The sequence below is a fragment of the Anomaloglossus baeobatrachus genome, chromosome 6 (assembly GCF_048569485.1).
Source record: "Anomaloglossus baeobatrachus isolate aAnoBae1 chromosome 6, aAnoBae1.hap1, whole genome shotgun sequence".
Taxonomy (NCBI): domain Eukaryota; kingdom Metazoa; phylum Chordata; class Amphibia; order Anura; family Aromobatidae; genus Anomaloglossus; species Anomaloglossus baeobatrachus.
The window spans coordinates 399675324-399700697 of NC_134358.1; the positions used below are offsets into that span (position 1 = coordinate 399675324).

At 47.6% G+C, this 25374-nt stretch overlaps 1 protein-coding gene across 1 annotated transcript; it reads right to left on the minus strand.

The window, feature by feature from the left end:
* Positions 1-21875: 21875 nt before the first annotated feature.
* Positions 21876-22812, minus strand: LOC142243943 (putative G-protein coupled receptor 141). Its single transcript, XM_075316136.1, has one exon. The coding sequence runs from the start codon at positions 22758-22760 to the stop codon at positions 21876-21878; it is 885 nt and encodes a 294-aa protein (XP_075172251.1). The 5' UTR covers positions 22761-22812.
* Positions 22813-25374: the final 2562 nt, after the last annotated feature.

Genomic DNA, 25374 nt, shown 5'->3' on the forward strand with positions numbered 1-25374 from the left:
CCGAGCTTATTCAAGTTCACCGATGCTCTATCGACTATTGAGCAGCGGCGAGCCCGTTCACTCATCACTAGTTTTGATGCATGTTTTCTGCATATATTTGCAGCATGACATGAAACAATGATGACATGAAACTAATAAGTTGCTTGACAATGTTTACTTGACTCAATAACATACAAATAGGCTAGTTCATAAACTGTAAGCTTGCAAGCAGGGCCCTCACTCCTTTTGCTATCTGTTGAATTGTATTATTCTGTAATGTCTGATATTGAATATATATCTCGCCTCTGAAATGTAAAGTGCTGTGGAATATGTTGGCGCTATATAAATAAATATAACTATTTTTCTTATATTATTGTTAGTAGTAGTAGTAGTAGTAGTACAGTATATTTATAAGCCAGCAAGCTAACTTATTTATCTGGTCAGTAATGACTATTTTGTAACGTATTGCCCCAATGGATGTTGAATTGAAATACAGTTATGAATAGGAAGTCCAATTATATGGAGCGGGCTCAGGATCTGAAGCTGCGCCATTCTCAGAGAGTGCAAGCTGTTATACAGCCAGAACCAGCTTCTCATAGCAGCAATCAAAGCCTTCTTTTTCTACAACATAAGTAAATAAAAATACTAGAAATGTGTATTTTATTTTATCACCTTGCGTTTTCCTTAGAAATGTAATAAAAATTATATATGTCATCCAAAATAATACCAAATATAAACTAATGCTTGCCCCTACAAAAAGAAAGCCCTCGCACAGCTCCATCAGCAGAACAATAAATAAGCTTTTGCAAAATGGTGACAGACAACCAAGTTCAGATCTTTTTGTATAAAATATTACAAAACACTATTTATATTTGGTTTCATACTGAGCTGCAAAATCAAGTTACCAGTCAGTGTCTTCATAACAAACGTTGGCAGAATTGCATTTTTTTACCATTTCACCAACTTGGATTTTTTTTCCTATTTCTTTCATTTAAACCTACAATTTTTCCTACAAAATGCTAATAAAAAAGTAGATTTGTCTCTTGGAGGAAGAGGAGGGAAAAAAAAGGAAAATATTAAAAACAGCTGCATCAGTAATGAGTTAATAGTTTTCTGAATGGTGTGCTAGTTTTAGTCCAGCACTTTCTTGCAAAGGTTTTGAGTATTTTACATTAGCATGATGACTCGCCCACCCCAGGGCTATGGGACACCCGGTGCCGGGCCGGACTAGTCCGGTGGTAGTCAGTGGTGGCTGGGCCCGGCTCCGTGGCCCCGGTGGGTGTCAGCAGAATATGTGGCTTGAATTAAAGTTTGTGTTCGTGACGCCACCTGTGGTATGCGGCTAATAAGCCGCCGCTGCTGTATGAGGCCTCCGGGGGATGATATGGCAGCAGTGGTGGTACTACTCCCCACAGGTGGAGCAATGCCCCGGGGCACAGTTGGTGCTTGTAAGTGTCTATGCAGAGAAATAACAGAGGCAACTTCAAGGGTACAGTTTCAAGTTCTTTACTCACAATTCTTGTCACAGTCCTGCAGGGACCCTTGGACTGCTGGGACCACTGTCAGGGACCTCCGCCGTTTCTGGGTGATTCTGAGAGTAAAAGCCGGTACCCTTCACTTAAGTGTCTCTATCTTCTGCTGTCTTCCTTAGCCTTGCCTTGGTAGGTTGAACCTGGCTTGGCCTCCACAACAGCCTCCAGGCTGGGGAGTCACCTGTCGGCTGATTATCCCTTTTCTGGGGGTACTGCTGTGGGCTGTGGCCCGGGGAGTTTACAACATTCCCTGGGCCTCGGTTTTTACTGTTTGGAGATGATTTTGCACTCCTCTGGTTTCTAGGGACCGTCCCCTGTTGCAGCTTGATCCCTCCACCGATGTTCTTGTGGAGCAGGCCACCGCAGCTCTACAACTACCCGTGGTACCTCTAGGACTACCCGTGGCCCTGGGACCCTTTCTGTTCTCTGCGTGGTGTCACCTGGACCCTCTGAGTCCCAGGATCTTCACCAGGAAGCGTCTCTTTCTTTCTTTCAGCTCCTGTCTGACTTGGAGCTCTGTTTCCTTTCTCTTCTCCTCCTTGCCTGCCTCCAGCAGGCCTCCTTCTCCTTCCCCTCCCTCTCTTCGACTAACTAAACTTGACCTTCCTCTCTGTGTCTGCACTCTTGTGGCTCCTTCCACCTCCCCAGTTGCTCTGATCTACCCTATAGGAGCAGGGATGGGTCTTACGACCCCTCCCAGCATGCAGCATGGGAGGGTTGTCTGCCACTTTCCCTGGTCCCAGTGTGATCCTAGCAATGGGTGTAGTGTGGATTTACCAGGGGACCGGAGTTCACTCTCTTCCTCTCCCAGAATGGGGCATCACACCGTTGGATGGGGTGCAATGACCTGTGGCGATGGAAGCCTCAGGGGCGCCACACTCCCCCACAGCAAATCCCAGCATGTCCTCGGGCTGAAAAACAACAAAAACATGTGGAAGAACTGCAAAACATTTTTGTTATGAACAACAGTAAAACAGTAAACATCTCTTCCCTTTATGGGAGGCACAATATAAGTAAACGTTGCGAACTTCTTATAAAGAAAACTCTAAGTGTGCACTTCCAGTCCATTGCACGGTTCGGGCACATCCCCCATAATTCTGGTAGGGGGCACAACGGGTGCAACTAATTACATTTTTGGCTACTACAAGTCCAGTAGCCTGGCAGTTCGTTTCTCTCAATCGACGAAGTGGAAAACAAAACCAGCCACTAAGTCCAGTGGCCTGGTTACACAGGACACTTTACACATCACATTTACCAGGGACCACATTCCAGTCTAGTGGCCCGGTACACATACACAGGGGGGGTGACTTCTTCAAAAAGTACAAGGGGCAGTAAGGCAGGGTAGGGTGTCATCTTCAAAAAGAACATTAGGGCAGCACAAAAGGGACATCTTCACAAAGCATAAGGGGCGGACAGGGGCTATTTACAGTTCAGCTTCTTCTTTTATTTGCTTTCACTTTTACTTCTTTACATGTAGGGATTCTTCTCCGGCTCCCCACCTGGCAGCAGGTAGACAGCGGTCAGCACAGTCTGCGTCTGCTGGTCTTGGCGGGCCGTGCCTGGCATGGCGGCGGCCTGTATTGGAGTCGCTGCTGTGACCGATTCTTGACGGGCCGCACCTGGCGTGGCTGCGGCCTGGGCTTGGCGGGCCGCATCTGCTGCGTGGATTAACGTCGCCGCTGCGGCGGAATCTTGCTTGTCCGAGCAGGGTATCGCTGCTGGGGCCTGAGCTGGACGGGCCGGGCTTGGCGTCGCTGCTGCCGTGTGGATGGGCGCCGCTCCGGCGGCGAAATCTTGGCAGGCCGCACCTGGCGTGGCTGCGGCCCGGATCGGTGTCGCCGTGCCGGGCGTCTCTCCAGGGACCGCGGGCATGGCAGCGGGGGTTGGGGCTCTCGCGCCGGCAGGGGCATTAAATGACTTACCCCTCAGTAGCATCTCCGGTGTTCTGGTGGTCGCTGGCCTGCTGCAGGGTGCTGGTATCGGAGCTGCGGTGGTGGCACGCGTGCCTGCAGGAGGACCGGGCAGGAACCCCACCTGGCAATCCGGGCTCCGCCGGCTGGGGGTGACACTCTCTTTACCCGGCTCTGCAGCGGCTGCTAGATCTTCTCCGCTCTCCAGGACGCAGGACACAACCCGGTTCTGAGGTGCGTGTCCCGGCTCGGCCACTCCTCCTCTGGCTGCTCGTTGCTCGGCGTCCATCCTTTTAGCTTCTTCACGCGCCATCTTTTCTTCCTCCGCTCTCCATCGCGGGCACTGCTTCGCGCTCTTTTCTTGGACAAGGGGGCGGGGCTTCTCTTCGCGCCCTTTCTTCTTGCACGCCCCCCCTTCTTCCCGCGCTCTGTGGCTTCAATGGCGGCAGTTTCTCACAGTAAACACAGGCTATTTCATGATTCTTCAGGCGCACAGTACCCGGTGTGACCGGGCACGAAATCCTGTTCGTGACGCCAAAAGTTGACTCGCCCACCCCAGGGCTATGGGACACCCGGTGCCGGGCCGGACTAGTCCGGTGGTAGTCAGTGGTGGCTGGGCCCGGCTCCGGGCAAAATCAAGTTACCAGTCAGTGTCTTTGTGGCGCCCTAGGACCTGGTCGCCACAACGGCATTGCCCTCCTGAAGGTTAATGCTGAGCCTGGAGGTAATGGGGAAATCTACTGGCCAGTAAGTTAACATCCACCGCAGTTTCTCCCTCAGGCCAGTAGGGGGAGCTCTGAACCTGAAGTTTCAGGGAGCTTCCTTAAGCCTGACCTGGGGGAGGAGTTAGTTAGTCTGTAGGGAGCAGCAGAAGTGAACAGACACAGAGTGAGCTGTCCTGTGAATCTGGGGCCTAGAGCTGGAGCAGCTTGGCCCAGAGAAGCAGGAATAGCTGAGAGGCAGCAGAGAGACTCAGACATCGGAGTCTGTGGTTGCCAGGGTATAAAATCCGTCCCTGGTAGCCGAGTCCGAAGGGCAGGAGAGCTGTAAGCCCCTGGCCCAGAAACATCCAAGGTACAGCTGCAGCATCAGGGCCCGGTGTGGACTCCAGCGGAGAAGCACCAGAGAGAGGGTCTGCGCAGCCACCTACAGAAAGAAGGGACGTGCCATCGGTCCCAGCAGCAAAGAGGGCCATTGCTGGATTCAGAGAAGCAGGGTCCTATCATCACAAAGCAAAGTACAGGAGTAGGCCTCATACTCAGCTGGCCAGAAAGATCATTCCAAGTACCTCCAGGCCGACCGGATCCCCATCACCACCTGTAACGGTCTCCCAGGACTGGACTGTTCCCAGAGTAAAAGAGGAGAAGGTAAAGAGACTGTTGTTTGTGCCTGGTTCTTTCCTCGCCTGTCGGCCCTGCACCGTGTTAGCCACACAACACCATAGACTTTCACGGGCACCAACTGTATCCCGGGGCATCGCTCCACCTGTGGGGAGCAGTACCATCATAGCTGCCATAACATCACCCCGGAGTTCTCCCATAGCAGCGGCGGCTTAATAGCCGCAGACCACAGGTGGCGTCACGAACATTAACTTTAACTCATCAGTCACATATTCAACTGACACCCACCAGGGCCACGGAGCCGGGCCCAGCCACCACTGACTACCACCGGACTAGTCCGGCCCGGCACCGGGTGTCCCATAGCCCTGGGGTGGGCGAGTCAACTTTTGGCGTCACGAACAGGATTTCGTGCCCGGTCACACCGGGTACTGTGCGCCTGAAGAATTGCGCTTTAAAGACTGTATTACTGCGTGTTTCACTGTTTGAAAACTGCCGCCGCCATTAGCCTCACTGAGCGCAGGAAGAAGGGGGGCGTGCCTGACAAAGAGCGCGAAGGGAGCGCGCCATCAGAGCAGAGCGCTGTTAACCCCGCGCGACCCAGAAGGAAATTTGAAAAGTGAACGGAGCCTGGTAAGGTTCACTAAGGGGGAGGAAGATGTCCGACTCAGAGGGAGGGCAGGTGGCTGCCATAGCCCGAGACGCCGCAGCACCAGCCGAAGCGATCCCTGTCGCCGTCGCCCCATCCCCCGCCGTAGCGCCGGTAATGCCGATCACCATGCCGTACATACCGGGCGCAGAATGGCTGCCGCAGTACTCCGGGGAGTCCCATACCTTGAGCGACTTCAGAGAAAGCCTGCACAGCTTGTTCCGGGTGTATCCGCTGACTGAGAGCCAGAAGGTGGGCATATTAATGGGACAGCTAGCCGGCGCAGCCCAGCGTGAAGTGAAGTCCTGGCCTGATACAGATAAAGGGACAGTAACCCAGATACTGGCCAAGCTAAAGAGTACTTTTGACACCCGCACCGCAGCAGAGATAAAGATGAGATTCTTTGGGTGCAAGCAGCGGGCCACAGACAGCATAAGGGACTATGCCTTAAACCTGCAAGAGGCCCTGAAAGCGGTTAAACAAGTGGACCCAGAGAGTGTACGTGAGGAACACAAACTCCTAACTGAGCAGTTCATAGAGGGGCTCCTGTCAGATGCCCACAGGACCCAGCTGCGTATCATGGTCCTGCAGAACCCTGCTCTGGACTTTGCAAAGTTTAAGGACCAGGCCATCCGGGTACTGAGAGAATCTACACCGAATGACCCAGTACCCCTCCGGCCTCTTGCTATCACGTACCCCGGGGTGGTGCCTGCAACACGAGCCACTGCAGGGGCTGAGGCGCAGTCCCTGGATAAGGATCCCACTGCAGAGCTCAGACAGCAGGTCCAGGAGCTGACCAAGACTGTAGCTGCCCTTGCCAAGACCGTGCAGTCTCTACAAGTGACCCCATCGCCTGCAAGAATCGAGTTGGCCTCCAGCCCAGATGACGTCCCCTGGATGCGACAGAGGAGGGTTCCGCCGACCCGAGGCAGAGACACAGACCGGTATGATTCAACGGGACAACCGATCTGCCGCCGCTGCAGCCAGGCGGGCCACATTGCACGATACTGTCCTTTAAATGGGCCGAGCCTGGGGCCAGGAGCCGACCCCCAGGTGTAAGGAAGCCCGGCTCAACCCCCAGCCGCAGCAAGTATGTGGGAGGACGACCGGTCCTTCCTATTGTGCTGGATGGGATCCCTTTGAATGCCCTCCTGGATACTGGGTCCCAGGTAACAACCATCCCCTATAAACTGTACAAGAGATATTGGGCTGATTCAGACATTGACCATGGCCCAGATGATGATTTAACAATTGTGGCCAGTAATGGTCAGCCCTTACCTCAAATTGGGTACAAAGAAGTAACCATTAAAGTGGGGCGGGTAGAATTGCCGTATCAGGGGATGATAATTGTAGATATTGATCGCAAAGAATCTGACCCATTGGTAACCATTGGTACAAATGTGATAGAAAATTGTGTTGCCGAAGTGATAATTTTGTTGCAACAGGCGTCTGAAACTGCCAGCTCCGGGCAGCAGCGTGCCCTACAGAGGGAGATCAGAGCCCTGATGAGGAGGCAGCAGGTAGAGCTGGCCGGAGGAGAAATTGGCAGTGTGAGGGTAAGTGATCCCCTCCCCATTGCAATACCCCCAAGAAGTGAAATGTTGATATGGTGTCGGGCAGCAATAGGCCTCAAGGGTCAGGATTACCATGCCTTGGTAGAACCGGTGTATTCAGACAGTAGGCCTGGAGTCCTGATAGCCAGAGGGGTAGCAGACGTCCGCAAGGGGAGAGTGCCCATCCGTGTCCTGAATTGTGGGGAGGAGGAAGCCAAATTGCCCCGGTACGCCACTGTAGCAAAACTGTACACTGTCAGCAACAACACCATCAAAGCAGTGGAACCCTTGATCCCGTCCGACCAGGCGGAAGACAATGGCTCCAAGGGGCAGCTGGAAGACTGGTGCCAAACCTTACATGTGGGCACCGACTCCACCCCCTCACACCAAAAGCATGGGGTTTACCGGGTGGTACAGGAGTACGAGCGGGTCTTCAGCAAACACCCCCTAGATTTTGGGCAGGTGAAAGGGGTTAAACATCAAATCCCCACGGGTGATCATCCTCCCGTTAAAGAGAGATACCGCCCTGTACCCCCCGCACAGTATCAGCGTGCCAAAGAAATGTTACGGGAAATGAAGGAGGCTGGGGTTATCAGAGATAGTTGTAGCCCCTGGGCAGCTCCACTAGTGCTCGTAAAGAAAAAAGATGGTACAATGAGAATGTGTGTAGATTACAGGCAAATTAACCGCATTACACATAAAGATGCTTATCCACTACCCAGAATAGAGGAGTCACTAACAGCCTTAAAGTCAGCTAACTATTTCTCCACCTTGGATCTCACCAGTGGGTATTGGCAGGTTCCCGTGGCAGAGGCGGACAAGGAGAAGACTGCATTCACGACGCCAATGGGCCTCTGCGAGTTCAACTGTATGCCATTCGGGCTCTGCAACGCCCCAGGGACATTCCAAAGGTTGATGGAGTGCTGCTTGGGCCACCACAACTTCGAAACCGTGCTGTTGTACCTGGATGACGTCATAGTCTACTCCAAGACTTATGAAGACCACCTGAAGCACTTAGCAGAAGTGTTTGAGTCTTTGTCAAAATATGGCCTGAAGATCAAGCCGTCCAAATGTCACCTCTTGAAGCCAAAGGTACAGTACCTGGGTCATGTGGTCAGCGCAGAAGGTGTGGCACCTGATCCGGAGAAAGTCACCGTAATCAAGGACTGGCCAAGACCCACCACGGTAAAGGAGGTGCGGCAGTTCCTTGGGCTGGTGGGCTACTACCGAAGGTTCATTGATGGTTTCACCAAGATAGCAGCACCCCTTCAAGATCTCCTGGTGGGCCAGCCAAAGCAGGCTAAGAAGCAGAGCCCTCCATTTGAATGGAGCAGCCAACTAGAAACATCCTTTGTCCAGCTGAAAGGGGCTCTCACGGGAGAAGAAATTCTGGCCTACCCTGACTACAGCCAGCCGTTTGTACTGTATACAGACGCCAGCAACGTGGGCCTGGGAGCCGTTTTGTCCCAGGTGCAGGGAGGCAGAGAGAAGGTGATAGCGTACGCCAGTAGGAAGCTTCGGCCCACAGAAAGGAATCCAGAAAACTACAGTTCCTTCAAGCTGGAGTTCCTCGCTATTGTTTGGGCAGTGACTGAACGCTTCAAGCACTATCTGGCGTCGGCCAAGTTCACCATCTTCACGGACAACAATCCGTTGACACACCTGGCAACAGCCAAGTTAGGTGCGTTGGAACAGCGATGGATGGCCCGGCTGTCTAACTTTGACTTTACCATCAAGTATCGGGCTGGCAAGAAGAATAACAATGCTGATGCGCTGTCCAGAATGCCTCACTTACCCCGAATCTGGAGAAGACCTGGATGAACTCGAAGAGATAGAGTTACCGGCTTTCCATCATCAGGGTGTTTCCCAGTGTGAGCATGCTGTGGGAGTGAAGCGCTCGAGCCAACACGAGGTCTCGGTTAACCCATTACTCCACCATAATTGGGAAGAGACACAGAACGGTGACCCGGCTGTGCGATTGGTCAAAGAAAAGCTAGCACAAGCTGAGACTCATCTTGGCCCAGATGCTCCAGAAGAAGCCCAGCAGTTGTGGAAAGAGAGGGGACGACTGTTCACCTACCAAGGCAAGCTCTGCAAGAGATACGTCAACTGGCGAACAAATGAACTTGTCTGGCAGATCGTGGTTCCGCAGAGGGATGCTCCAATGGTCCTAGCAGCTTATCATGATAACGCAGGCCACTTCGGGTGGAAGAAGTTGGAGGCCCTACTCCGTGATCGGTTCTATTGGGTGCACATGAGAAAGATGATCGAGAAGTGGTGCCGAGACTGTGGCCCGTGTAACCTGAGGCGGAAGGATGATGCCAGCCAAAGGTCTCCCCTACAGCCAATTGTCACGAAGCAGCCCCTGGAGTTGGTGGCCCTGGACCACGTGAAGTTAACACCAAGCCGGTCAGGCTATGTGTACGCCCTCACAATTGTGGACCATTACTCTCGTTTCCTGGTAGTAGTGCCTGTGAAGGACCAGACAGCGCCAGAACAGCAGCTAAAGCGTTCCAGGCATCCTTTTGCCGGCCTCACGGTTATCCGGAAAGGGTACTGACTGATCAAGGTCCTGCATTCGAGGCAGAGGTGTTCCAAGAGTTTTGTAACATGTACGGTTGTAAGAAAATCAGAACAACACCGTACCACCCCCAAACCAATGGACTGTGCGAGAAAATGAACCATGTGGTTATTGATATGCTGAAGACTCTACCTCTGGAAGAAAGGAACCAATGGCCAGAGAAGTTGCCAGATCTGGTCGACCTGTACAACCATATCCCAGTAAATTCGACCAACTGCAGCCCCGCTTACCTGATGCGAGCCAGACCTGGCAGGTTGCCTGTAGACTTTGAGATGGGGACTGTGTCGCCTGAGGCGGTTCAAGAAATAGAGGATTGGGATACAGAACGGCAGCAGCAGTACCGTAAGGTCCAGGAATGCGTAGAGAGGAGCCTGTCTCAAGCCAGAACAAGACAAGAACAGCAGTACAATCAAACGGCCCCAGCAACTCCCTTAGCACCTGGAGAACAAGTCCTCAAGAAGAAGCGGAGGACGCATAAATTGGATGATCAGTGGGAAAACGAGCCCTACACCATTATCCCCTCCAACTTTGACAACAGTAAGGTGTGCCTCATAAGCAAGGACGAAGGCAAGACTTGTCAAGCAGTATCCAGAGACCGCCTGAAGACGTGCCCTGAGCGGTGCAAAGTTCAAAAGGAAGTGGAGGAAGTTCGAGAAGAGGGGGAAGAGATGATACAAACAATCCTCGGCAAATTCCCCAAGACTTGGACCCGCATAAATGGTGCCGTAGTGGTACCGGTCCTGACGTTCCCACAGTTGGTCGAGCCAGAAACAGAACAGGTTCCGGATCCACCCAAAGAACCGTCCGCCCCGACACGAGGTGACACGCCAGCAGTGGAACAGGAGGATCAACCCCCTGTCAGTGGTGAACCTGTCATACCCTTGGCGACTCTTAGACCACATGGGCGATCATCATGCATACCTATTGGGGTTAGGCCTACCAGTAGTGCTGAGATAGGAGACACACTAAGTAGTCAGGGACAAACACCAGAGCTACGCAGGTCTCAACGCAGCACTCGGGGACAACCCCCTCTAAGGTATAGGGAATCAAATGTATAAAGGAAAAAGAAAGAGTATTTATTAGAATGTAAATAGTTATGTGAAAAGTCTGTAATGTTGTGTACAAAATGTTTTTTTTTGTGATTGCGAAAATGGACAATTGGGCCACTGGACTATGGGTGGCCAACACCTAAATTGTTTATAGTTAGCACCAGTGTGCTCAACACCCCTGAAGAAAAACCCGTCCGGCGTGCATGGAGTGGGGTCATCAATGCTCTGACGCACGCCCAGAGCCTACGTTGGGGGTTTGATCGCGGCGGGTCCCCCATGGAGCAGTGTAATGGACACCCGGCAGGGAGCCACACTGGACTCTTATAGTACTGTTTGAAGTTGTAACGTTAAAGAGAATGTGCCTCCCATATTGGGATGAAATGTATGACATGTTATGTTTTATTTCTACAGTCCGGGAGTACTGAATTTAACTAAGGGGGAGTGTGGCGCCCTAGGACCTGGTCGCCACAACGGCATTGCCCTCCTGAAGGTTAATGCTGAGCCTGGAGGTAATGGGGAAATCTACTGGCCAGTAAGTTAACATCCACCGCAGTTTCTCCCTCAGGCCAGTAGGGGGAGCTCTGAACCTGAAGTTTCAGGGAGCTTCCTTAAGCCTGACCTGGGGGAGGAGTTAGTTAGTCTGTAGGGAGCAGCAGAAGTGAACAGACACAGAGTGAGCTGTCCTGTGAATCTGGGGCCTAGAGCTGGAGCAGCTTGGCCCAGAGAAGCAGGAATAGCTGAGAGGCAGCAGAGAGACTCAGACATCGGAGTCTGTGGTTGCCAGGGTATAAAATCCGTCCCTGGTAGCCGAGTCCGAAGGGCAGGAGAGCTGTAAGCCCCTGGCCCAGAAACATCCAAGGTACAGCTGCAGCATCAGGGCCCGGTGTGGACTCCAGCGGAGAAGCACCAGAGAGAGGGTCTGCGCAGCCACCTACAGAAAGAAGGGACGTGCCATCGGTCCCAGCAGCAAAGAGGGCCATTGCTGGATTCAGAGAAGCAGGGTCCTATCATCACAAAGCAAAGTACAGGAGTAGGCCTCATACTCAGCTGGCCAGAAAGATCATTCCAAGTACCTCCAGGCCGACCGGATCCCCATCACCACCTGTAACGGTCTCCCAGGACTGGACTGTTCCCAGAGTAAAAGAGGAGAAGGTAAAGAGACTGTTGTTTGTGCCTGGTTCTTTCCTCGCCTGTCGGCCCTGCACCGTGTTAGCCACACAACACCATAGACTTTCACGGGCACCAACTGTATCCCGGGGCATCGCTCCACCTGTGGGGAGCAGTACCATCATAGCTGCCATAACATCACCCCGGAGTTCTCCCATAGCAGCGGCGGCTTAATAGCCGCAGACCACAGGTGGCGTCACGAACATTAACTTTAACTCATCAGTCACATATTCAACTGACACCCACCAGGGCCACGGAGCCGGGCCCAGCCACCACTGACTACCACCGGACTAGTCCGGCCCGGCACCGGGTGTCCCATAGCCCTGGGGTGGGCGAGTCATCTTCATAACAAACGTTGGCAGAATTGCATTTTTTTACCATTTCACCAACTTGGATTTTTTTTCCTATTTCTTTCATTTAAACCTACAATTTTTCCTACAAAATGCTAATAAAAAAGTAGATTTGTCTCTTGGAGGAAGAGGAGGGAAAAAAAGGAAAATATTAAAAACAGCTGCATCAGTAATGAGTTAATAGTTTTCTGAATGGTGTGCTAGTTTTAGTCCAGCACTTTCTTGCAAAGGTTTTGAGTATTTTACATTAGCATGATGACTCGCCCACCCCAGGGCTATGGGACACCCGGTGCCGGGCCGGACTAGTCCGGTGGTAGTCAGTGGTGGCTGGGCCCGGCTCCGTGGCCCCGGTGGGTGTCAGCAGAATATGTGGCTTGAATTAAAGTTTGTGTTCGTGACGCCACCTGTGGTATGCGGCTATTAAGCCGCCGCTGCTGTATGAGGCCTCCGGGGGATGATATGGCAGCAGTGGTGGTACTACTCCCCACAGGTGGAGCAATGCCCCGGGGCACAGTTGGTGCTTGTAAGTGTCTATGCAGAGAAATAACAGAGGCAACTTCAAGGGTACAGTTTCAAGTTCTTTACTCACAATTCTTGTCACAGTCCTGCAGGGACCCTTGGACTGCTGGGACCACTGTCAGGGACCTCCGCCGTTTCTGGGTGATTCTGAGAGTAAAAGCCGGTACCCTTCACTTAAGTGTCTCTATCTTCTGCTGTCTTCCTTAGCCTTGCCTTGGTAGGTTGAACCTGGCTTGGCCTCCACAACAGCCTCCAGGCTGGGGAGTCACCTGTCGGCTGATTATCCCTTTTCTGGGGGTACTGCTGTGGGCTGTGGCCCGGGGAGTTTACAACATTCCCTGGGCCTCGGTTTTTACTGTTTGGAGATGATTTTGCACTCCTCCGGTTTCTAGGGACCGTCCCCTGTTGCAGCTTGATCCCTCCACCGATGTTCTTGTGGAGCAGGCCACCGCAGCTCTACAACTACCCGTGGTACCTCTAGGACTACCCGTGGCCCTGGGACACTTTCTGTTCTCTGCGTGGTGTCACCTGGACCCTCTGAGTCCCAGGATCTTCACCAGGAAGCGTCTCTTTCTTTCTTTCAGCTCCTGTCTGACTTGGAGCTCTGTTTCCTTTCTCTTCTCCTCCTTGCCTGCCTCCAGCAGGCCTCCTTCTCCTTCCCCTCCCTCTCTTCGACTAACTAAACTTGACCTTCCTCTCTGTGTCTGCACTCTTGTGGCTCCTTCCACCTCCCCAGTTGCTCTGATCTACCCTATAGTAGCAGGGATGGGTCTTACGACCCCTCCCAGCATGCAGCATGGGAGGGTTGTCTGCCACTTTCCCTGGTCCCAGTGTGTTCCTAGCAATGGGTGTAGTGTGGATTTACCAGGGGACCGGAGTTCACTCTCTTCCTCTCCCAGAATGGGGCATCACACCGCTGGATGGGGTGCAATGACCTGTGGCGACGGAAGCCTCAGGGGCGCCACAATGACACATATTGGTTTCAAAGGTGGGTATAATCTTAATCATGTTATTGGGTATGTGAAGCTTTTGAGTTTTCCCAGGTGAATCTAACTGAAATAGATGTTGCATGCACATGTCCAAAGAATAGTTAAAGGAGTTCTCTCATGCTGTTCCTTCAGAAGTATACCACTCCTTTGCTTCCCAGCTTCCTGATTGCTTGAGAGCAGGACATTCCTGAAGAGGTACATTTTGAACAGATGGCCATGCTGCTGTTCCAGAGCTAGCACTCTACCAGTTTAATGCTTGTGTAGCGCCCCACATGCCTGAGGGGGTTACTCGTCACTGGGCCAGTGGTTTGGTGAGGTTGCTGCTGTGACTGGCCTGACCCGGCTCCGTGTTCCCGTCAGCTACATGTAAAAACAAACAGGTGGGTGCAAGGTGTCCGGAGTAAAGGGGGAGGGTGAAGTGTCCCTGGGAAGCGTGTCACCGATTGCAGCGACGACAGGGATCTCAGCCTCCTCCACAGCCGACCCTTCCTGCGACTTTTCCTCTCCCAGGAGCGGTGTTGGATGGGGATGGGGGATGGTTTGCAGCACCACTCGTGGTGCACAGCCAGGGATCAGTTGCCGCTGCGAGATGTCACTCTCCTCCGGGGCTGGTGTTGATGCAGCTCTGGTAGTCCAGTTCCCCACAGGTGGAGCGAGCCCCAGGGAAAGGGGCCATTGGCGTCGGTAATAACAGGCCTAGGCAGCGGCTGTGGGTCGATGTCTTTTACTTACAGTTCTTTAGAATGCTGCCCTCGGGGTACCGGTCTCCACCATGCTGTGCCCCAACCGATCCCGGATAAGCAAGGAGCAACCACCGCTGTCCGTGAACATGTAAGATCTTTCTCTTCTGCGCTTGTAGTGTAGTGTGGATCCCCAAGGCATGAAGCAACTTGGGGACTCCAGTTCCACGTTCTGTCCCATTGAAAATGGGGTTAACCTGGGGACTAACTAGTCCACCCGTGACCTTGCAGAATCTGATGAAGCAACCTGAAGTATGGTCCATCCTAGGGCTCTGCAACCTGTCTGCGCTGCCCCAAGGGAGCGATTCAGCTTCCCCTCAGCTGCCATGTCCTCCTCAATCTCACAGGCTCACCTGGTGGTCTCAGTTACTCCCAGTCCACCTGGTTCCCTCCAGTCTGCCCGGTTCTATGAATCCATGGTGTTCTGGTACTCTCTCTCCTTTCCCCCTGGAATAGCTCTCAAGCACTCATTCCACTCAGCTTCCCTGAGGGGAGCCATCCAGCGCTCCCCTCAGAGACCTGTCTCCTTCTGTTTCCCAGACTGATCTCTTTTGATTTTCTGTCTGCTTTTTCTCCTCACTCCTAGTGCCCCCACCCTCTGGTGACTCACCATGACCAGGAATTCCCCACTTCCATGGTAACCACCTCTGCCCTACTTTCAGTGTGAAAGCACCTGGTTTCCTGATTGTGTAACTTGATATGAACACAGCATTTATACAAGTGTAAAGCTCCAAACACCAGCGGGTAGCTCCCTCTTACCTAGATTAGTACAGGGGCGCCACATTCCCCCACGGCAAATTGCAGCACTCCAGGGCTGCAACCAGACAAAATTAGTACACCGCAATTTTCATTATGCATAAAGCAGGTAACAAACAACAATCTTGCCTTTATGGGAGTCAGATTCACTTAAACGTTGCAATAATAACATGTCAGGGCAGCAGTATCAGTCATAGGCAATATAAGATCAGCAGTTGTATAAGAAAAGGGAAACAAAACAAAACATTCACTATTTCTTGATCGCTAGCTCCTGAGGGCAGACTCCTGCCCCCAGGCACTGTCCATGTGTGGGACATCCTCAAACACAATACCCCACCCGGTCACAGCAACAGCAAATCCTTTGGCAAACATTTGCAATTCTCCGTCAGGGGGTACACCGGGAACAATGTGTACAGTCTCGTTAAAGTCAGGATTACTGGGTAAACAAGTCTTTGCCTCCCGTCCTTTCTTGGAGGTATGGGGTTTCCTGCCAGCCTCCAGCAGCGGGGCTGACTTTCACGCACCTTTTTGGGCTCCACCCACAAAGGCACGTCTCCTCCTTTTCCCGCACTGGACAGTCAATGGTGGCCATCATTTTTTAACCAAACAGTCCATAAATCACATAGCAAAATCCGGTTCATGCCACCAGGTGAAAAGTTTTAAAGGCACGCAGTACCTGCGGGTGCAAACACGAGACCCTGCTCGCAGCACCAAATGTAGTGCCCCACGGGGCCTGAGGGGTTACTTGTCACCGGGCCAGTAGTTTGGTGGGGTTGCTGCTGTGACTGGCCTGACCCGGCTCCGTGGCCCCATTGGCTACATGTAAAAAAAACAAGCGGGTGCAAGGTGTGTCCTCCTCAGTCTCATAGGCTCACCCGGTGGTCTCAGTTACTTCCAGTCTATCCGATTCTGGTTCCCTCCAGTCTGCCCGGTTCTATGAGTCCATGGTGTTCTGGTACTCTATCTCTCTTTCCCCTGGAATAGCTCTCAAACAATCATTCCAGCCGGCCCCCTTGAGGGGAGACATCCGTCGCGCCCCTCAGTGACCTGTCTCCTTCTGTGTCAAAGACTGTTCTCGCTCTGATTTTCTGTCTGCTCTTTCTCCTCACTCCTAGTGCCCCCACCCTCTGGTGACTCACCCTGACCAGGAATTCCCCACTGCCATGGTAACCATCTCTGCCCTAGTTTCAGTGTGAAAGAACCTGGTTTCCTGATTGTGAAACTTGATATGAACACAGGATGTTAAGTAGGTGTAAAGCTCCAAACAGCAGCGGTTAGCTCCCTCTTACTTGGATAAATACAGCATCCTAAATCAGATGCAGTACCCTGTGGTGACTGAGGCTTCAGGGGCGCCACACTCGCAGCTGATGTAGGGGCAGCGAGTGGGGCTAGTGGACCCACTGGACCACAGGAGTCCTGGGTTTACACTTGGGAGGGGCTTAACTAAGCGCCTACCATGAGGTGGATGCCAGGTACCATTCACAGGTCAGTTACAGCGACTGTGACAGCTGACCCACAGGACCGGTGACAGACTCAAGTACGGGCACAGGTATTGGCAGGTGCACTCAGGATGACTGTGACAGAGAGGCAGGTGGATACGGCCAGATATGGTGGACATGGCAAGGAAAGATAGGTATGAGAAGACAGGTACAGGGTGATGGACACAGGGATAACAGGACAAGAGCTCAGGAACCTGACAACTAGCTAGCAGACTGGTATACTAACTAACTGAGGAAGTTGCACAGGCACCTCCCCTAAGGGAGTGTGCCTTAAATACACAGTGCCTCTCAGCCATTGGCTGAGAGGCATTTCTGAAAAGTGGCGCCGCGGCCCTTTAAGAGGAGGGCCTGTGTATGCACGCGCCCTAAGCACACTCCTGGGAGACCTGAGCTGCATGGACAGGCCCCGGGAGGAAAAGGAGGCAGCAGTACACATGGATGACTGGGGAAGTGCAGGGGAGAATGCCACCCGGCCGGGGTGATGAGTAAGTCTGTGTTTCTGCAAAGATACCAGTGCTACAAACAGGCTGCTAGCAGAGACAACTTTACCTGAGAGAAGTAAAGTGGGATTGAGGCAAGTCAGATCCAGCGTTATGGCCAAATTCATAGTAGCTCAAGCAGGATATAAAGCATATAGCCTGCAAGGAGCAGTCGTTTCTTACCTGGGTAACTGACCACTCTGAGACTGCAGGATGGCTGGTTACCTAGGCAACGAGCTGTATACTATAAAATGCAAAATCCCTACTTACTGTGCAATTTTACCCATTTAAGAATTTCAGACAACTCTTTTATATAATTCTATAGTTTATTGTGACTAAATGCAATATATTCATAAAAATAAAATGCTATATACAGTATACATAGAAATAAATAACACACCAATTTCTCAAAAACTTTAATACACTTAGGAGGTTATCTAGTTGGTTTTTTTTCAATAGTAAAGATTGGTATAAAATGAAAAATATAAGCAGCACTCGCTTGTTAAATTGCTTGGTAAGGCCACATTCAGATATGGTGTGAGGGTTGTTGCAGATTTTCCATGCAGAATCTGTAACCAAGTGTAGTTCTAAACCTTAGTATAAGAAAGGCCTAGATTTTCTATACTATAAACACTTTGGCCTCAATGAACAGTGTGCTAAACTACGATGAGCCAAATTCATTAAAAAGTATGCGCCTCTTAATGAATTTGGCGCTCATTTCATCTGTTATATGCCAAAGCAAGAAATATATGTATTACATTTCTAGATGTTTGTAGAGTAAATCATGAATTTGTAGGATGCTCCACCATATCCACCTCCCCACAGCCCACTTTTCAAAAAGTTATCTAAGGTCTTGTGACATTTCTCTTCCATGTGGGGACATTACTGACAGTATAAATCCTTAAGATGTTTTTTTGTTAAACAACACTTTTTTATACTCAACTATTTGCTGGATACCTGTTTAACTCCTTAACAACATGGCACTGCACAAAACATTTGTGACATTTCAAACAGAGTTACTACAAATTTATGCTGAAAATATCTTGATGAATTGAGCTTTTTCTATATAGTATTTGCCTCAAAACAATAAGAAACATTTTTAAGTGTGTAAGATATGTGCTGACCCGGGAAGTTTTCCATTAGGATAGGTTCATGTACACTGGCATTGAGTTTATGCAGCCTTTTTAATCAGGGCATAGTATAACCCCTGTGCTCTTCTATACACACACCATGTTTTTCCCTGGAAGTAATCTATCTAGAAGAGGATACCTTCATATATACAGAACCTGTATCATGCCACAATATTTTTAGTTTCCCATAATTAGTCTTCTACATTTGGCACCTCTTTTGCAGACATATTACGGATCCATAAAAATGCTTCATTATACAGTCTGTATATGAGTCCTAAGGTCAAGCTAATTGTTTTTAGTGCCAAAGATGCAACCATTTTCAAGAAATAACTTTGTTTCTAAAACTGCTTAATTAGTCAGGGTATTTCTTTAAGAAGTTTGCAACAAACCAACAAGACTTAATGACAAAATGTATAATTGGTGAAGGAAGGTTGAACTAGATGGACCTAGGTCTTTTTTCAACAGAAGTAACTATGTAACTGACATAGAATATGTACGGCTGATTTATTACGGAGCGGTCCCCTGTGCACTACTATACAGGCCATATCAGATTCTGGTTATGTTCAGTGTTCAGCATAAATGGGTACAACCCAACAGACTTGTCAAAAAACCTTTAGTTTCCTTTCAAAATCAGCATTTTCTATTTTCTATTGAATACCACAGTAAATAAAATACTCAATACTCAAAAACATGGGCCATTGATATTAACAAAATTGGTTACTTTGCACAACAAAAAGAAAGTAAGTTTCTTGGCAAATGTATTAAAGACCATGTTGTAATAATGAGTACACCCCAATTAAAGTCTTAAGACCAAAGCCAAAGTTTAGGCGACAAAATTCTAATGAACAAGAATTCAACCAAAGAAAATTCCAATAATTCAGATTTTCTAGTTTTTGCGTTTTCATTTTTTCCTCCTGTTTTTCCAAGAGCCATATATTTTTTATTTTTCTATCACTATAGTCGTGTCACTCAGGGGTGGGCTGCCCCGGGAGTAGGGTACATGCAATCTCTGTGCAGCAGTGCATGTCAGCTGGATGTGCACATCAGTTGGAGGTCACACATCTGGCTCAAGTATGTACTGGGGTAGGTAGGCCACTCCACTTCCGGGGGCGGTTGCAACCGTTGCAACTGCAATCGTTGTTTATATATATATATATATATATATATATACACAGTGCACCTCATTTGAAAAGTTTAATTTTAATACACAGTGCACCTCATTTGAAAAGTTTCATTTTAATTAATATCTCATTTAATATAAGAACAATTTTAAAACAATTAAAAAGACTGAATTTTATGGAACTTTTTTTTAACCTGTAACATGAAAGTAATGTTAATATAACTTTCATTACAACCTTTTCCGTTTCACCATGCGTGAATTCACAGATGTACTGCTCTATATTGAAAAAGAAGATGCTACCATTTCTAAATGTACTTGGTAGATGTACACTTTTCCAACATGACAGTGGTAAAAAAACACACATCTGTTACATTTCTGAAGAACAGGGTGATAATGACTCAGTGGCAAAGTATGTCTCCTGATCTGAAGCCAATCGAACAGCTATGGGGAATTTTGAAGGGAGAAGAAGTTGAGAATCACTCTCCATCTTGCATCCGGGTCTTAAATTAAGAAATAAAAAATAAAGAAAATGATCTTGCACTACTAGGTTTTACCTTATGATCCAGTGGTGATTGGATTACTGCTCAAGCCCTTTTTTTTGCTTTAAGGATATAAGGAGGTGCACGCTCCAAGGAAAGTCCAGTTCCAAGGAAATCCACAACAAAGACAGAAAGAGTGGCTCAAGTCCAAAGTCCATAAAACTTCAATTTATTTCAAAAGAATGTGTGCATAAAAAGGCAATGGCGAAGTCGGGTGCAGGCTTCCCCAGGACTACAGACGTTTCGTGCTGAGCATGCGCTTCTACGTGTATCAGTGTGAAACGGCCGTAGTCCTTGGAGAGCCCGCATCCCACCTCGCCATTGCCTTTTTATGCACACATTCTTGTCCAATAAATTGAAGTTTTATGGACTTTGGAGTCAAGCAAGTTTTAAATTAAGTTGATTTTGAAGAATGGAGAAAGATAGATGTGGCAATATGTCGCCAACTTGTTCATTCCATGCCTAGAAGGCTTGATGCTGTCCTTAAATATCATGTGGAGGACACACAAAAAAAAATATATGTACACGCTTTTGTTGTGCAGTGTATTCAGTTTTGCATCAAATAACTTGAGTAAAACTGAAGATTTGTAATAAAAGTTTTACCATAAAAGAATCACTCATCAAACTTTTTATCCTCTTAATATATTGCAATCATCATATTATATAACACTGTGTACTTACAGTTTCTCATTTTGCCTTTATATCCAGTTAATTCTTCTGAACTATGTAGAAAGAGGAAGTTTCTTTTCCCAGCATGAGTCACTGCAAAAGTCCCTGGCTGTGAAACAAGGGGATAAACTGGGTCAAGTCAAAGAGAAGAGTGATTCATACAGGGACAAGATCCTTCATTTTTCTACATGGAGCAGAAAAAAAGAAGAATTTACTGGGTAGAAAGGCAAAATGAGCAATTGTAAGTATACCGTGGCATATTATATGATGATTACAATATATTAAAAAGATACAAATTTTGATGGGAGTGCTTCCTTAACCTTACTTTCATATTATGTGTTAAAAGAATGTCATATGAAATTTAATCTTTGTCTACATTTTGTAAATTGTTCTTGTAGTCAGTAAAATATCGATTGAAAACTTACTTTTCAAAAGGGGTTTACTTATTCATGGTCAGAATTGTGTCTATTTTTCCGTAGAAGTAATATTTGTAGGAGGAAATACCATTGAATATGCAGTGAACAATGGAGATAATATTTTTTTTTTATTAGTAACCCTCTACATTTGCAAACAAATTGCATCTCTGTGGTAGCACTATTACATATCCTAAAAAGCCTTATAATAAAGTCTTTATATAAGTCCTAGGTCAAAACTAATTGTTTTAGTGTCAAAGACATAATCATTTGTTTTTAGTGTCAAAGACATAATCATTTTCAACAATTACCTTTGTAAAATGCCTTTGAGGACAATCAACATTAGAAAAATGTTTTTCTTTTGCCACGCTCTCAAAGTACCTTTCCTCTCAGTAGAAGACCCAAAAGAACTATATGTGCAACCTGTGCACACATATTGGGACCTTGTAGGTAATTGGGCCCACTGAAACCCTAGAAGAAACTGAGCAAGTGAAAGAATTAAGCAAGTGAAGTTAAGAGCTCACAATCACTGATACATTTCTTTTAGAGGTACGATTTTGGTATTTACTAAAAATTGAGATTATGTGGCCGTGGCGGGTGATGTCGATGCGAAACTCACACAAGTGACTCACAAGTGTGACTCCGGCCTTAAGCCTGGCTGCTTTGCTTCTGGTTTTGCATTTGACAGAGGTGAACAAGGGGCAGTTGATTACTCATTTCCATAGCTAGCCCACTTCTTTCTATGCCCCAGTTGTGGCAAAGGAAGGTGGTTTAAAACAAGTGGTCAGATGGTCCTCTTTACACATTGCTTTGGTCCTGTGCAGCCAAAGTAAATGCTGAAGTACTAGAGCAGAAGCAAACCTAAAATTACAGTGGCTACCAAAAGACCATGTTATACTCTTCTTAGATAATGCATCATGCCCAAAATGATATAAACTTAAAAACCTTTTGGTAATATGTTTTTACTGCAAAGAAAAAAAAATCTAAACAGCTAAGTGCAGTTATGCTCAGACATATTTCATTGACATAGAAGCATTCCTTTGCATGGGACACATAGTAGATCTTTAACATATGGAAAGGAAAGAAACATATTATCATCACCAAAATAAAGAAGAGACTTTTAAGTTGGACCCAGGTTTCCTGATGGGTGAGAATAGGTCTCTTGACTTGTTTTACGACCTTAACAATGATAAACATCTGTACCACCATAAGACAAGAAACCACTGAGAATATGAGGACCGAGGAAATATAGTTCACTATAACCACAGCTTGGCTCTGAAATGCATCATGAAATTGGAAACACTCTGTTTCATTGAAGTTAGCAGATTTACCATATTGTGTGAAAACCGAGGGTAGGATTATAATGGATATAATTATCCACGTTGCTCCACTGACTCCTAATGAGTGGAGTGTCCTGTAAAACTCAATTTTGTCTTTTTTCTTAAAGAAGCTGATGTATCTCATGGAGAGCATGATGACATAAAATATAAACGAAACATAAATATGGATGTGTGTCATAGCGCTTACAATTCTGCAGAAGATAAGTCCATAGCTCCATCTCTTCTGGACATAATACGCAATGCGAAAAGGTACAGAAATAAGAAAAATCCCGTGGACCACCAACAGGTTGATGACTGATGTGGTTGTCACAGACAGTCTATTTGTGCCGATTATCAAGAAGATCATAAGACTCGTTCCTATTATTCCTCCAATAAAAATTACTATATACATTGTAATCAGAATGGGATGTGCAACACCAGGGTCTATAAAGCAAGATGTTTGGTTCAATTCTTCTTCCATATTGTTTTTGTTCTTAAAGTAGTTAAAAAAATGTTCCAAGAAACCAGAACAAGATGCTGACTGATTGAATTTTATTCTGAAATGGGCTTCACATGTGCTTCATAACATAAATTTGGATTACAATCTTCTATTTTCTTTAACTTATGTTATTTTCTTGCTATGAGTAACAGTTGATTCTACTTCATGGGATCACATGGACTTTGCCCATTGTCCTTGAGTTATCTTAAATGATTCTTTTTTGGGGGTCTTCCGTCTACTCCTCCTAAAGATCAAATAGGAATGAAATTGTTACATCAGTTGCAAAAAGTTCAGTTGGAGAATCATAGACTTTGAGGCCATGTGAGGATCCATCTTCAAAATGTGTACCTACCTGACCAAAAATAGGAAATTGGCAAGTATGTCGCACAGATTAGCAATACACTTGGGGGAACAGTGGTCTGGTGCTCCAGTGCCTGGCACAAAGCTCAAGCACATACATATTTCTAAGACACTACATGATGTTTTTGTTAATGAAAATGCATCATAGAAAAACAGGAGTGGATGACATGTCAGACTGCCATGGAATAGGTTAGAGTGCAGCCTGATGGTAAAGAAGCAGCTCAGCTCTTTTGCATTTTAACATGACAACATGTCTTATGGGTGTAAAAGGGGTTGTCGGAGACTATAACAATGATGGCCTATCTTTAGAATAGTAATATAAAAATATTGATCAGCAGCACATCCACTAGGTGTGAACAGGTGCATGCTGAAAATTCAACAAAGTTACACAAATGTGTACAGCAGCACTCTGAAAAGCTAAAATATGTAAACATGAAATATAGGAATTTTGGCACTGCATTACTGCTATTGGAAAAAATGAGATACTTGGTTTATAAACTGACCAATTCGTGTTAGCCCGACAGCCAAAGACAAGGCATATCTCTCTTTGTCGGGACCCTATCCTATGCTGGTCAGTCTTTTTATATTACAGTAGTATTCCATTTTTTTCTGACTGAGCACTCCGCCCTTCAGCCAGAGCATTTTCATTTAGCTGGATCCTTCCTGCCCATTACCTGTAGGTTTTTTTTTACCTGTATAGAGGCGTATTAGGATAGGGCCCCGACAAAGAGAGGTATGCCTTGTCATTGGCTGTCGGGCTTGCCCAAATTGGCCAATTTGTAAACCAAGTATCTGATTTTTTCCAATACCAGTAATGCAGTGCCCAAATTCATATAGTCAATATTTAAATATTTTAGCTTTTCAGAGTGCTGCTGTACATATTTTTAGAACTTTAGAATATATCATCAATGACTAATCAGTGGAGGTGTGATAGCTTGCACCCAGTGGCGTAACTAGAGTTTGATGGGCCCTGGTGAAAAGTTTAGACCTGGCCCCCCCCTCCACATACACCGACACATGCAGTCCTTGATAATGACACTAACAGTCGGAGTATGGGATAATGACGCTGACACTTGGCTCTTACCCTCAGCACCCAGGTTCCCCATGATCTGAAATCCCTCTTTCAGCACGCAGCTTTCCTATGTTCTGATATCCATCTTGTCTTCGGCACCCAGCTTTCCCATGGTCTGCTATACATCTTTCACTCAGTACCCATGTTTCCCATATCAGAGCATGGGAAAGCTGTGTGCTGAGAGATGTATAGCAGAGCATGGGAAAGCTGGGTTCTGAGGGAAAGAGCCTTTTTCCCTCAGAACAAAACATTCCCATCCCATGCTTGTATCTTTGTCCCCTCTCATATATAGTTCTCCAAATACTATAATGGCCCCCACATAGCCTTCCATATAGTATAAAGGGACCCACATAACCCTTCATATATTAGAATGCACGTCCATAGTTCTCCATGTATTATAATGCATTTCCCATAGTTCTCCTTGTATTATAATTCACCCCATAGTACTCCATTTATTATACTGCACCACATAGTCCTCCATATATTATAATGCACCCCCATAGTCCTCCATGTATAAAGTAGCCCTCATAGACCTCCAATTATTATAGTGAATTTCCCATAGTTCTCCATGTATTATAATTCACTCCATAGTTCTTCATATATTATAATTCACTCCATAGTTCTTCATAGATTATACTGCACCACATAGTCCTTCATATTTTATAATGCACCCCCATAGTCCATGTATAAGGTAGCCTCCATAGTCCTCCATATATTATAATGTAGCCCACATAGTCCTATATGTATTATAATGCAGCCTCATAAACCTTCATATTGTATTGTGCAGCCCCATACGCCTCCATGTATAATGCACCCCTATATTACATGTATAAGGTGTCCTTCATTTTGTATTATGCAGCCCCATACTCCTCCATGTAGAATGCACCCCTATAGTCCATGTATAAGGTGTCCTTCATGTTGTATAATGCATACCCATAGACCTTCATGTATAATGCAGCCCCATAGACCTCCATATATAATGCAGCCTCATAGACCTCCATGTATAATGCAGCCTCATAGACCTCCATGCATGTATAATGCACCTCTATAGTCCATGTATAAGGTGTCCTTCATGTTTATTATGCAGCCACATAGGGGGGTTTCTTGGGTGCCTCACTCCACAAGTCAGGTATATATTATTGAGCTTTGTAGAGGAGGTTTGCT